The sequence below is a fragment of the Scyliorhinus torazame genome, chromosome 18 (assembly GCF_047496885.1).
Source record: "Scyliorhinus torazame isolate Kashiwa2021f chromosome 18, sScyTor2.1, whole genome shotgun sequence".
Classification (NCBI taxonomy): Eukaryota; Metazoa; Chordata; class Chondrichthyes; order Carcharhiniformes; family Scyliorhinidae; genus Scyliorhinus; species Scyliorhinus torazame.
Genome location: NC_092724.1, coordinates 152,118,395 through 152,131,182, shown reverse-complemented (window position 1 = coordinate 152,131,182; position 12,788 = coordinate 152,118,395). Strand labels below are relative to the sequence as shown.

The window sequence follows — 12,788 nt, the reverse complement described above, 5'->3', positions numbered from 1 at the left end:
AGCAAAGGAGAGAAATGACATGTGTGCCAAATTAATGCGCCTTGGCTAAATACAAGAAAACATATTGCAATACATCATTGCCGATCGACATTTCCAATGCAAAAGGCACTTTCACATTTCTGATTGGGTTCCAGGAATGTGCAGGTCAAGCAGATAGCTGTAACCTTAGAGTGCATCGCTCTCCTTACTACTGATATACTGCTGAGCTCCAACAACCTGTTGCCCGCACTTCTGTTCTCAACACTCCTAACACCAAAGAGCTTGCCTTCATAGGGTGCAGCCACCTGCAACGACTAATATCAAAACACCCCTAGATTCTGAAGCAATACTCTCGTCTCAAAGTTAAAAAGGCAGCGGGAATGATTTTTAGTGGAACATCTTTTTAACCTGGCAAAACCATAAGGCAACAGACACCCACCTTCCTAACAACAGGGCTTCCATCATTTATTAGCTGGGCCAGCATCATTGCTACATTGTGATCAATAGTGGTGGAATGGTCAGTTCTCTCCGCTGAGTTACCAACGAATGTGCCCAAGGCAAAGACAGCAGAGCAACGCACCTGCAGTAAAAAATAGTTCATTAAAATTCTTGAAGGAATAAACTTGGAATTTCGGAATCAGCTTTTCATACTAGATTTCGTATTTGCCATTAAAAAGATAGTTTTTGTTTTGCTGGAGACCTGAGCAATAACTATTTAACATTGCTGTACACAAAACATATCCCAGAATTTAAATATCAAGGGCAGGGAACAATTAAGACAGTAAATACACAGAAGAATCAATGAAACAAAAGCTAATCAGCTTTCAAATCTATGTTCTTATAAAACTTTATCTTATTTAAACTTTAATAACAGAAGATAATTTATTAAAATATATAATTATCCATGGGCTAATTTTAAAAAATTCTTCATGAGACGTGGGTGTCACGGACTAAGCCAACAATGATTGCCCATTCCCAATTGCCCCCGAGAAGTACTGGTGAGCTGCCTTCTTGAACCGCTGCAGTCAGTGTGTTATAGGAACGCCCACAGTGCTGTTAGGGAGGGAGTTTCAGGATTTTGACTCAGTGACAGTGAAGGAACGGCAACATATTTCCAAGTCAGGAGTGTGTGGGGCTTGGAGGGGAACTTGCAAGTGCTGGTGTTCCCATGTATCTGCTGCCCTTATCCTTCTAGGCGGTGCATGTTGCGGGTTTGGAAAGTGCTGTCGAAGGAACCTTGGTGAATTGCTGCAGTGCATCTTCGAGATGGAACACACTGCTGCCAATGTCCGTCGACGGGACTGAACGTTTAATGTAGTGGTTATGGTGCGAACCGGGCGGGCGGCTTTGTCCTGGTGTTGAGCTTCTCAAGTATTGTTGGGCCTGCACTCGGCAGGACAAGGGTGGGTATTGCATTATACCCCGGTAGTATTGCATTATACCCCGGTAGTATTCCATTATACCCCGATAGTATTCCATTATACCCCGGTAGTATTCCATTACACCCCGTCTGCCTTGTGGATGATCGACAGGCTTTGAGGAGTCAGGATTTACCCTCCGCAGAGTCTTTGATCTGGCCTTATTGCCACAGTATTTTTATGGCTGGTCCAGTTCAGTTTCTGGTCAATGGTAACTCCCAGGACATTGATAGTGGGGGTTTCAGTGATGGCAAGTGTCATGGGCAGATGGTTAGATTCTCTCTTGCTGGAGATGGTCATTGCCTAGCATTTGGGTGGCATAAATGTTACCTGCCCAAGCCTGAATATTATCCAGGTCTTGCTGCATATGGACACGGGCTGCCTCAATTGCAATAGCACAAAAAGGCTTCAAATATAAGCACTTCAGTTTAATGTAGTGTTTGTAGAACTGAACTGAACTCAGATGCCATCAAACCCCACCACAGCAAACTGTGAAACTGAATTCAATTATGCAGCGCTAGGAAAATGACTAAGATTACATTTGTCATAAAAATCCAATTGACTACCCAGACAGGTATACATGTCTCTCACTACAAGTTTGACTCTTAATGACCTCAGTTTTAAAAAGCAATCTTTATCAAGGAGAGGGGCAATCAGGTTTAGCAATGCATCTCAAGAGCAGAGTTTATAAATAACTTTACAATTCCAACAATAAAAAAACTTCCAAGTTTAAACAAATGAGGTCAAGACGTTAGAGAAAAAGGGTGGGCTACTAAAATGGTTGGAACCATTCAGATTTAAACACTGATAAAATTGCAATGAGATAAAATAAAATTCAACTATTGGCCCGGATGGAGTTGTTTGATACTGGTTAACCTTAATCAGAATGTTTCTGATGTAGCTTACTTAAATGCATTCTAGTATGTTTGTTGCTCACTCACTTAAACAAACTTTAAAGCGGTCTTTCTACAGTTTAAAATCCTCCAGTGGAATTACTTTACTCTTGCATGTTTCAAATGGGCGCAGAACCCTTTCTTCGATAATCATGTACTTACAAGTGAAATCTCTAATTTTGTCAGGGTCCTAAGTTTTGCCTAGCCTGTCAATGAGTGAGCTGGCTGAAATGCAGGTGGTACTTTGCATATTGAGGTTTGAAGTCTGGAGATGTAAATAAAGAAAACACCTTGCATTTATACAGCGCCTTTCATGATCTCAGGACGTCTCAAAGAGCTTTACTGCAAATGAGGTACACACATCAGTTAATGAATCGGCACAGAGCAAGATCCAATAAACAGCAACGTGACAATAATCAGACATTTTCTTTTGATGTGATGAGCGGTAAAAACTGACCATAACACCAGGATGAATTCCGATACGATTCTTTGACATTGTGCTATGGGGATCCATTACATCCATCCGAGGGAGGCAGATCTGGCCTCAAACTATTGCCTCATCCGAAAGTCGGCACCAGCGACAGTGTAGCACTGGAATGTTGAAATGGATGAGAGATTGATCCCAATTGAGTCACAGCTGATACCCTCCAATCTGGAACATGCCTCTCTGATATCTTGAATTCTCTAGATGCTGCACAATTATTTGACTGCTCTGCAATCTCAATGACTCAGCTTGAACTAAGCTGTGTATCAGCCGTACGTTCTTGATGCCATGTTGCTATATTGGAGGGTGGGTTTGGCGGGAGTGCAGCAGGTACCAGGCAAGCGTTAGCCTTGATGTTTTGATCCAAGTTTGTATTGTTGGAAGTTAAAAACAAGGTACACATTTAAGTGAGTTTAATTTAGTGTTTCTGTGTAAAAATGGGTAAAACTTAAGTTAGATTCCCGTACCAGCCTCCCCGAACAGGCGCCGGATTGTGGCGATTAGGGGCTTTTCACAGTAACTTCATTTGAAGTCTGCTTGTGACAATAAGCTCTTTTCGTTTCATTTAATTTCATTCAGATTCCTATTAAACAAAGGTGTTTGCATATGTGGGGGTTTTTGGTTTCATGTTAGACTGTCTCCATTTTGCTTAGAGAGTTTAATGACATGAACAGTGAACAAGAGCTTGGAGAAAGAATGAGCTGTTGCTTAGCAGCCAGGAAAATACCTTTTGCGTTTAGTTTAACTGTGTTATGCAGAAGGAGCATAACAGCTAGAGATAACAGCTCTCTCAGCTCTGCCAAAAAGCTGAAGCACAGCAATGGTGTCATGTGCAAGTACGTAAGTCCTAGAAACTAAAGGACAGTTAGTTCTAGAGAATGAAGATAAGTTTCCAGGAAGATTGAAGTAAAAAGGAAAACAGGAACTAGAATTTGGGCAGAGCATGGTTCACTGCAGTTAATGACAGAACAGGAAAGGGCAGACTGGGTGAAATTGGCTAGAGAAAAGCCAGATATCTGAAGCTAAGGTTGGTGTATTTATTCCCATCTTTAGAGCAATAGTATTCGGTTGGGAACTGAGTGCCTGAATGGTCTTGCACGGAAGCCTGAAGGCACATGGCAATTTAAGACAAAGAAATACTGAAAGGAGAGTTGGAAAAATTGTAGGTTGACTCTTGTTGAAAACACCAGAGGGAAAGCATTGTTTGTAAGAAGATTCTACACCGTGACTTTTGAGAGTGGAGCTTGGAAACCCTTGTGTATTGCATCTACGTTGTCTAAACAAAATGTAAAAGTTACGGTCTTCTGCGCCCGAGTTCCATTCCGGGATCTTTCCGTCCAGCAACATCAACTAGGATGGTAACAATATCATGCGCGCGGACACAAGGAGCTGAAGAGCCACCTTCAATGCTGTGCTGCTCTATCAATGAGTAGGTTTGTACCAGGGAGAGTTTGAATTCAGTGGCAAGCAGGTGGAAAGTTCAAAGAGCTTGAATTTTGTCTAAAAGTCAGGAGTCAACTTTTACACGAGGGCGCCCATTACTCGAGTACATACAGCTTTTTTAAAATTTTGAAATAAATGAATTTCACCGCATGTGATTGCGTGAAAAAATATTCACATATTTATAGACTAAAGGTGGGAGTATTGGCTCATTAGCACCACCGCCATCCACAGGTCAGATGTTGCATGTTCAAGCCTCCCTCGAGATTAGGGTACATAATTAATGCTGACATTTTCAGCGCAGTATGGATAGCATGTTAGATTGTCATGGGTGCCATAGTCCTGTGCAAGATTTTAGAACAAAGAGGAGCCAGGAAGTTCTGCCGGCATCCCGACCAACACTGATCCCTCAATCAACATCAACGCACATCAACTAGTCACTTGTCTTGGTTGCTGCTTATGGGATCTTGCCGTGCTCAACTGACTGCCGCGTTGCTCGACAACAGTAAATGCACTTTAAAAGTACCTTGTTGCCTGTGAAGTCCTGAAGGCCATTAAAGATAACACATAAATGCAAGGTTGTTCCTTCCTACCACCAACGGAATCTACAATTCGTCTCAGCTTCTCCAAAGGTCAAAAATAACTTTCAGCCGCATCCTTATTCTTGGTCTTTCAATGATTCTTTCTGGACGGGGAACTAGTGTTCATGGGATTGCGTTGACCGTGCTCTCACCAAGAGACGAATTATCTTGAAAATATTCAAAATGCTCACACATAGACAGAACAGCAGCTCGGGCAAAGGATAATTGCCACCTGTGGAAACTATAGCCCATCATGAATTAGTAGCCGAGATCAGACAGGGGAAAGAAATGCTTCAAATTGCATTATGTCTTAGAAAATAGGTGACATATCAAACAGCCGGACTCACCCAATTTTATTACAGTGGTTGATGTCACCGATTCACCGTGACATCACTGATTTATATAGCTTTGGGGCAAGAATTGCAGAATACTTTAGTGTTAATGAAAAGCCCAATTGTTGTACTGTCAAAAGTATAGTAAATCTTTATTCAGTACATCCTTGAGCGATTTCCTATGGGATTATGTTATGTTGTGAATCAGCAACAGATGCTTCCGTTGCTACAGAATACACAATGCACTGAAGGACACAATATTTCACAGGTACTGACTTCCCACTTTGGATCTAATCTAATGCAGGCAAAAAAGCTTGCAGCTCGTTCGATTGCGGTGTGTAGCAGATTGATAACAGTTAAATAGTATGTGTTATTGGTTACACAGAGGCTTCATTTCACAACTGTCACAACATTTCACTGACTGCACATTGAAAAATTGCAGTTATAGGTACAAAGGTTATCAGAATAAACGTGCATTGATTCATGTCAGGCTTACCATGAATACAGTCGCACAAAAAAGGAATTAACAAAATATTCAGCAAAGGTTATCTTTCTGAGCAAATAAGTAACAAATAACCATCGAGTTGTATTTATTGGCAACAGGTCCCAGCCATGCAATAGTATTTTGAAATTTTGGTGTGGAAGAAAATGGAACAATATGCACATCTCCTGACATGCAATTTGGGTTGAAATGATTAGACATACCTATCCCAAATTTGGATATAATGAAATGAACTACAATAAGATCTGGCAACAAAATTAAAACATAAAAGGTACAAGCTATAAGGATTGGGGAGCGGCAAAGTGTCTCACTTGCTCCGATTTCCCTTTTTGTTATAAATCCATATATTGCAAGAAGCAACAGGTCTAGGGCAGTTTACCTCAGGTATAGGATCAGAGAGAAGACTGTACAATTTCTCATGCGCAATGTCTCTTACGCCACACCAGCGAGCAGCATCAAAGTTCTGCCAGATGCGCCCCAAGCAAATTGCCACCCACTGTCGCAGTAAAGGATGGGGATCGTTCAGCTGCTCCAAGCAGATTGCGATCAGGTTTCCCTGTAAACAGGCTTCCTACAACCAAAAAAATGGAAAAGATAAGACTGAGATGGTTACACCCACGAACACTGCCGACTTATTTCTAACAGTCATAAGAGCTTTTGCTTGTCCACATGGGAGGTTTCTACCTGAAAATCGAAAAGCTATGGCCAAAGACCAACACAACAAACAAATGTATTTAGGACTACTGAGACGTAACAAATCTACAATTGACCCTCGGGTTTTGTGTTGTCAGCTTACATCTGTGAGACTTGACACTGCCACCGTGAGGTAGCAGTGCTAACCGCTGTGCCACTGTGCCACAGAAAACACTGCCGAACTTCATCGTTGCTAGGCACAGTGCCACATCACAGCACTATGTTTAAAAACCCAGCAACCCCCCCCCCCCCAACGAGGGGCAGCAGTGGTTAGCACTGCTGCCTCACGGCGCCGAGGTCCCAGGTTCGATCCCGGCTCTGGGTCATTGTCCGTGTGGAGTTTGCACATTCTCCCCGTGTTTGCATGGGTTTCACCTCCACAACCCAAAGGTGTGCAGGCTAGGTGGATTGGCCACACTAAATTGCCCCTTAATTAGAAAAAATGAATTGGCTACTCTAAATTTATATTTTTTTAAAACCCAGGACCCGTAAAATGGTTCTTAGAGTGAGCAGGTTTGGGTTGTGTGGTTTCCACAGGAGTCATGGCGTGACGTCCAAATGTTCTCAGTGCCTAGAATTCCACAAATCAATTGAGGAGGTCCACACGCAAGAACCGAGATGGTGATGACCACTTGAGGGGGATCTCTCTCCATCTCTTCCTCAATCAGGGAGTCTCTCCCTCTCTCTGTAACTTGGGAGGTAGGACACAAGTACAGATAAAGGGAAGAAAACAAGTTCCAGAAACATGCAGCAAAATCTTTGGAGAAAATCTCTGGCCGATGAAGATGGACCGGAAGCAGGTTCCTTTCCTTGTGCTCCTGTTATTTGTTTTTCCAATCTATGGCCAGCTTGTACATGTGGATGAAGCAGACAAATATATTCCTGCCTGTACTTTAGTAAAGAGCAAATTAAATCACTGCATGATGGTTCTTGGGAGTGTCTTTTATGAAGGCAGATAAAAATCTGATAGAGGGATGGATAACATAATTGGAATTTAGAAGAGTGAGAGGGGATCACATAGAAACTTATAAAATTCTAACAGGATTAGACAGGGTAGATTCAGAAAGAATGTTCCCGATGGTGGGGGTGTCCAGATCGAGGGCTCAGTTTGAGGATAAGGGGTAAACCTCTTAGGACTGAGGTGAGGAGAAATGTCTGCACCCAGAGAGTGATGAATCTGTGGAATTCGCTACCGCAGGAAGTTAGAAAATAGTTAACCAGTTGTATTTGCTGCCCATTTAATTAGAGTTATTATTAATAAAAATTGTGTTTACATTTACAAACCTGGTGACTGTAGTTATTGGGCAGCCAAAGACCAAAGACTTCAGGTATCTCCTAAAAATTAATAGTTCATTTCAATTGTGCTCCGACTCCATGTCGAGGGGGGCTGGAATTGACTGTGCTCTAGACCAGAGTGTCGTAACACAGAGGGGAAGCTCAAAAGTGGAAGAAATCTTTCTCCTGAAATTGATTGACGATTGTCTAAAATGTGGCAAACGCATATCACCAATTGAAAAAGAAAACACTGCGCTAATTTTGCCATTGGGTAACAGCCACTACTATGATATACATTTAATGAATACATAAAATGCTGCATGTGTCAGATAAATGCTACTTACCTGTCCTGTATTATAGCTATTGACAATGACAGCCAAAATAAAAGCTGCCATTGTTCTGTGTTCAGCCTGGACAAAACAAAAACCTCAAATTAGCACAGCTATGCAAATCAGCAATGGTGAAATTCAGTACAGCAAATGCAAAACTCGTGCAAGGACAGAAGGAACAGGAGGTGCAAGTTATTTGGAGCTTCGAACCTGCTCTGCCATTCATTGTGATCATGGTCAAACTCTTACCTCAGTTCCATCTTCCTAAATTACCCCACATTCTTTAATTTTTTTTCGCGTCCTATTGATCTCGGTCTTGAATACCATGGCTGAACATCCACAGCTTTCTGGGGTAGAATATACCAAAGATCCACAGCCCTTCGAGTGAAGAAATGCCTCTTGCCTTCAGTCCTAAATGGCTGATTACATATTTTAAGGCTGAGACTCCCAGTTCTAGAGTCCCCAGCCAGGGACAACGTCGGACTACAAAATCATATTTCATGGTTTTAATCATACTTCTGTCACCCATTTTAAAACCCTGTGCCCATATTTATAATGGAGATTGCTTGTGCACACCAGTCATACTGCAATTTACACCATTCTGCAAGATTCAGCACTATAGCACCTCAGTAGCTTCAACCAACTCTGCTTCTTAAATTGCTATAGATTCTGCTGTTTAACTATTAATAATACTACAGCATCAATCTCGGCTTCATTATAGTACACTCATCTCGGTGCCACTTCGGGTTATGTCGAAATATAAGCTAGCGCCAAGAGAGGCCATCCAGCTCTACAAACATGTTCCGCCACTCCATCAAATCATGACTGATATGTACCTGAACTCCATTTATCTGCCTTTGTCAATCTACGTCCCTCGATATTTTTACCGAACAAAAATCTATAAATCTCAGTCTCAAAATGTTTTTATCGTCTCAACATAGTGTCTTTTGGGGATTTCTGGATTTCCACCACCTTGTGTGCAAAGAAAACTTTCTGATTTTGCTCCTAAGTGGCCTAGCTCCAATCTGGAGATGGGGCCCCCTTGGGCCCTCTGTATCTTACCCTATTGAATCGCTTTAGCATTTGTAAACACCTCGATAGGATTTCCCTTCAACCTTCTATTCAAGAGAACACAAACCGAGTGTCCTCAGAATTTAATCTTTCAAGCAAACGTACTCATTGTTTTGGTGTATTTGTGATTCATGTATATGAACACCCAAATCTCTTTGCTTCTCTCCAGCTCCTAATCTCTCATCATTTAGGTAACATTCAAATTTGTTATTCCCAGATCCAAAGTGAATCACCTCACACTTTATCATAGTTTTGTCCAAATCCCATTGCTTGAACTTGAGCACATATTCCAGCCACGCATCCCAATGCAGTGATGAGTGAGTGCTGCACTGTCAGAGGGACCAGCTATTGGAAGCAAATGTAGAGGATCCCAAGGCAAAGCTGGAAAAACAGGTGTTTCTCTGCCCTTTTTAACATTTATTCCTCAATCAATACCATCAAAGTGGTATTTCTCTTAACTAATTATTTGGTTACCTGGTTATTTCTCTTAACTATTGATTTATTGGACCATGTTTTGCACATTTGGCTACCACTTGCTTTTCTGTAACTGACTGCATTTCAAAGACCATGCGAAGACAATGAAACATAGGCTCTATATAAATGCAAACTCTTTGTTGTTAACAACCACGTCAGAGTTATTCATAATTATTCAAATGCATATCTGAGTGCTAATTTACATAAATTGTTTTTTTTTTTTGAGAGAATCGCAATTTCTTTCTGCTAATTTACATTTTTAAAAAATTCACAATTTCTTTGCCCATGGACTTGGATGTCTGGACATCGCCTCCGGCCACTCGTTTAGTCCGCTGTGCATTGTGTAACATAACACAACACCTGCAAACTTGAGTAGAGAACTTCAAAGTTGCAATTATGTCTGGAAAGCTCAATTCAGAAAATAAAAGGGAAGGGTTGCTTTCAAATGCACAGAAAAAAAACTCACCGGCATGTACGGGTCTGCCAGAACAGAAAGGAAGTACTTGTGACCATTGTCTTTCACCAAGTCAGCCTGGCATGACTGAAAAATAAAAAGATAGTCAAGTTGCATTACTAGGTCTAGACACAGAACAATTCTCGCTCGATAAAAGCTATTGTTTAATTCCATCCGTAAAAAGGTATCGAGATTTTCCCTACGTTATGGGAAATCCAGGCTATTTAACAGCCTTCTCCCAAGTGAAAAACCTGTTCTCACAAATGTGGAGTGAGAGAGAAAATTATAATGGACCGATAAGATCTTCAGAGTGGCAATCTCCATCTGGATGAACCTACCCTCCCTGAAGGGGCAGCACGGTAGCAGTGGTTAGCACGGTTGCTTCACAGCGCCAGGGTCCCAGGTTCGATTCCCGGCTTGGGTCACTGTCTGTGCGGAGTCTGCACGTTCTCCCTGTGCCTGTGTGGGTTTCTCCGGGAGCTCCGGTTTCCTCCCACAGTCCAAAGATGTGCAGGTTAGGTGGGGTTACGGGGATAGGGTGGAGGTGTAGGGCTTAAGTGGGGTGCTCTTTTCAAGGGCCGGTGCAGACTGGATGGGCCGAATGGCTTCCTTCTGCACTGTAAATTCTATGTTCAAGCCCAGTTTTGCCCAAACTTGCTCACTCAGGCTGGATGAAACAAGAGGAGTGAAGTGCGCTCCCGCCCAATTATCCAGAGGAAGTTAACACTTCCGGGCAATTGCCTGGTAAACCCTTACGTGGGAACCTCCTAGAGGGATGCCCCAGCGCATCATTGGGGTACCCCACAAATGTGTTACTGGGGAACAAAGTGAAGAGCCGATAAAACACCGGTACAAACATAAAACCTCCAAAACAAAGCCTACCCCCTCCCACAACCTAATCCCTCTCCTTCTCCCCCTACCCCCTCAACAACTAACAGTGATCAACTCCTTAAAGTAAATAATGAACGGCATCCATCTCGTTAAAACTCCTCAAATGTTCCCCCTCACAGTGTACTTGACTTTCCCGAGGTATGGGAATGCCATCAGGTCTCCCAGAAACACTTGAGGCACTGGCCAGTGAAGCAGACCGCCACCCCACAGTACTCAACTCCGAGCAATCAACGAGGCGAAGGCCTGCACATTGGCCCCCGCACCCGTCTGCAGCTCCGGCGAGTCAGACACCCCAAATATGGCCACTAAGGGACAGGGTTCCCGCTCAATCTTTAGAATCATCGACATGGTGCGAAAGGAGACCCAGAAACCCACAAACCTGGAGCAAGACCAAAACATACTTTGTGTTGTGGGGAGGAAAAAGAAAATTCCTCATCCCCAGGTGCATAAACCTTCACGGATCTGCCCCTTCCACCCCCATATCTTCTCCGTAAACGTCAAAAGCACCTTTGCCACCCCTGAAGGGGCCAACGACGTCAGCTTAAGACTGTCCAATTTCAGATTCAAGACACAATTCATGTCATCCTCCCAGAATCAACCAAGTCTGGTATTGCTGCCAACAACCTTCTCATGAATGTTACATTGTCCTAGTTTGGGGCGAATCCATTTGCCAACACCACTAGTTTACCTTCCAGCATCCCAGTGACTATAACATACCAACCTCCCTGATCCGCCATGACCCTTCCCGCAAGAAAACAAACTCTTCTGCTCATTAAGAGTTCCACTCCTGGGCCCGACTATCAAAGCCCAAGTTAAACACCTGGCTCAACCAGCCCTTTCGAAGCCGGGTCTGACCCCTCACCCGCAGGTGTGTCTCCTGCAGAAGTACCATATCGGCCGTTAAATTCTTCAGATGAGAGAAAACCCTTGATCATTTCACCGGGCCTCCCAAACCCCTAACGTTCCACGTGACTAGTCTGATCGGGGGGGGGCTCTCGCTTCCCCCCTCTCTCTCTCTCTCTCTCTCAAGTCAACCATTTCCACCACGAGGGATTATCCCCTCCTTCTTCCAAGTTCCTAGAGTGGAGACCCACCCAAGATGGCCGCCCGCCCCACCTATAAGGTGAGACACCCTGGTCACGTCAGCAATCAAAATTCACTCCGCTTTTGTATAATGCTGACTTCGCCCTACTAAAGGCCGCACGCCTCCTTGCAAGCTCTCTCTGCCCCGACATCCTCGCTCATTCAAATGCTGCTGCCTTCCCACCTCACATCACAGTTTTCTTTGGCCCATCTCAGTTACTCGTCTCGTAACTGCGAAAACATACCATCACTGCCCGTGATGGTTCATTCGTCAGTGGCTTCAGCCGGAGTGTTCAGTGGACCCTATCCAGCTCAGGAGGGGACATCGGTTCATCCCACCCTCATTAATTTCGCAAACATCTGGCCAAAGTACTCGACCGGCTTCGAATCCTCCACCCACTCCTGCAATCCCACAATCCGGAGGTTCTGCTTCTTCGGCCTGTTCTCCAGGCCCTCAACCTTCGCCCTCGGGCCCTTATTCCTCTCCTGCACCAGCAACTCAGCTTCCAGCGAGGCTATTTGGTCGCTCTGTCGCGACACGGTCACCTCTACCCCCTTCAACGCCTCCCCGTGGCCCTTACCAATCTCTCTCTTATCAGGGCCAGTGTGTCCTCAAAAGACGTTTCGACGGTCTCCATCAACTCCCTTCCTTGCCTCTCAAAGTGCTTCCCAAACTGTCCCTCGTACCTGAGTGCATTACCTTTGTCAGCATTTCAACCGTGATAAGCGCGGCCCCACTGACGAGGCCGCCTCCGCCATCTTTGCTCCCAACTAGCTTTGCACCGTTGCCATCTCCGCTGAAAGGCTACCACTTGTGCTCTTCTTTCCAACATTCTTTTTCGTGGCTTTCGACATCTTCTCATAAAATACAATTAGATGGATCGTGTTT

The 12,788-nt window shown here is 43.7% G+C and overlaps 1 protein-coding gene across 1 annotated transcript in view; it reads right to left on the bottom strand.

Annotated features, from left to right (window-relative positions):
* Window positions 1-12,788, bottom strand: part of rptor (regulatory associated protein of MTOR, complex 1) — a 499,967-nt gene that overhangs the window by 178,152 nt on the left and 309,027 nt on the right. The window contains exons 14-17 of the mRNA XM_072483619.1: window positions 9,938-10,012; window positions 7,942-8,007; window positions 6,009-6,200; window positions 419-559 (exon numbers count right to left, since the gene is read on the bottom strand). Of these exons, the coding sequence (XP_072339720.1) occupies window positions 419-559; window positions 6,009-6,200; window positions 7,942-8,007; window positions 9,938-10,012 (474 nt within the window). The remainder of the gene's footprint in view (window positions 1-418; window positions 560-6,008; window positions 6,201-7,941; window positions 8,008-9,937; window positions 10,013-12,788) is intronic.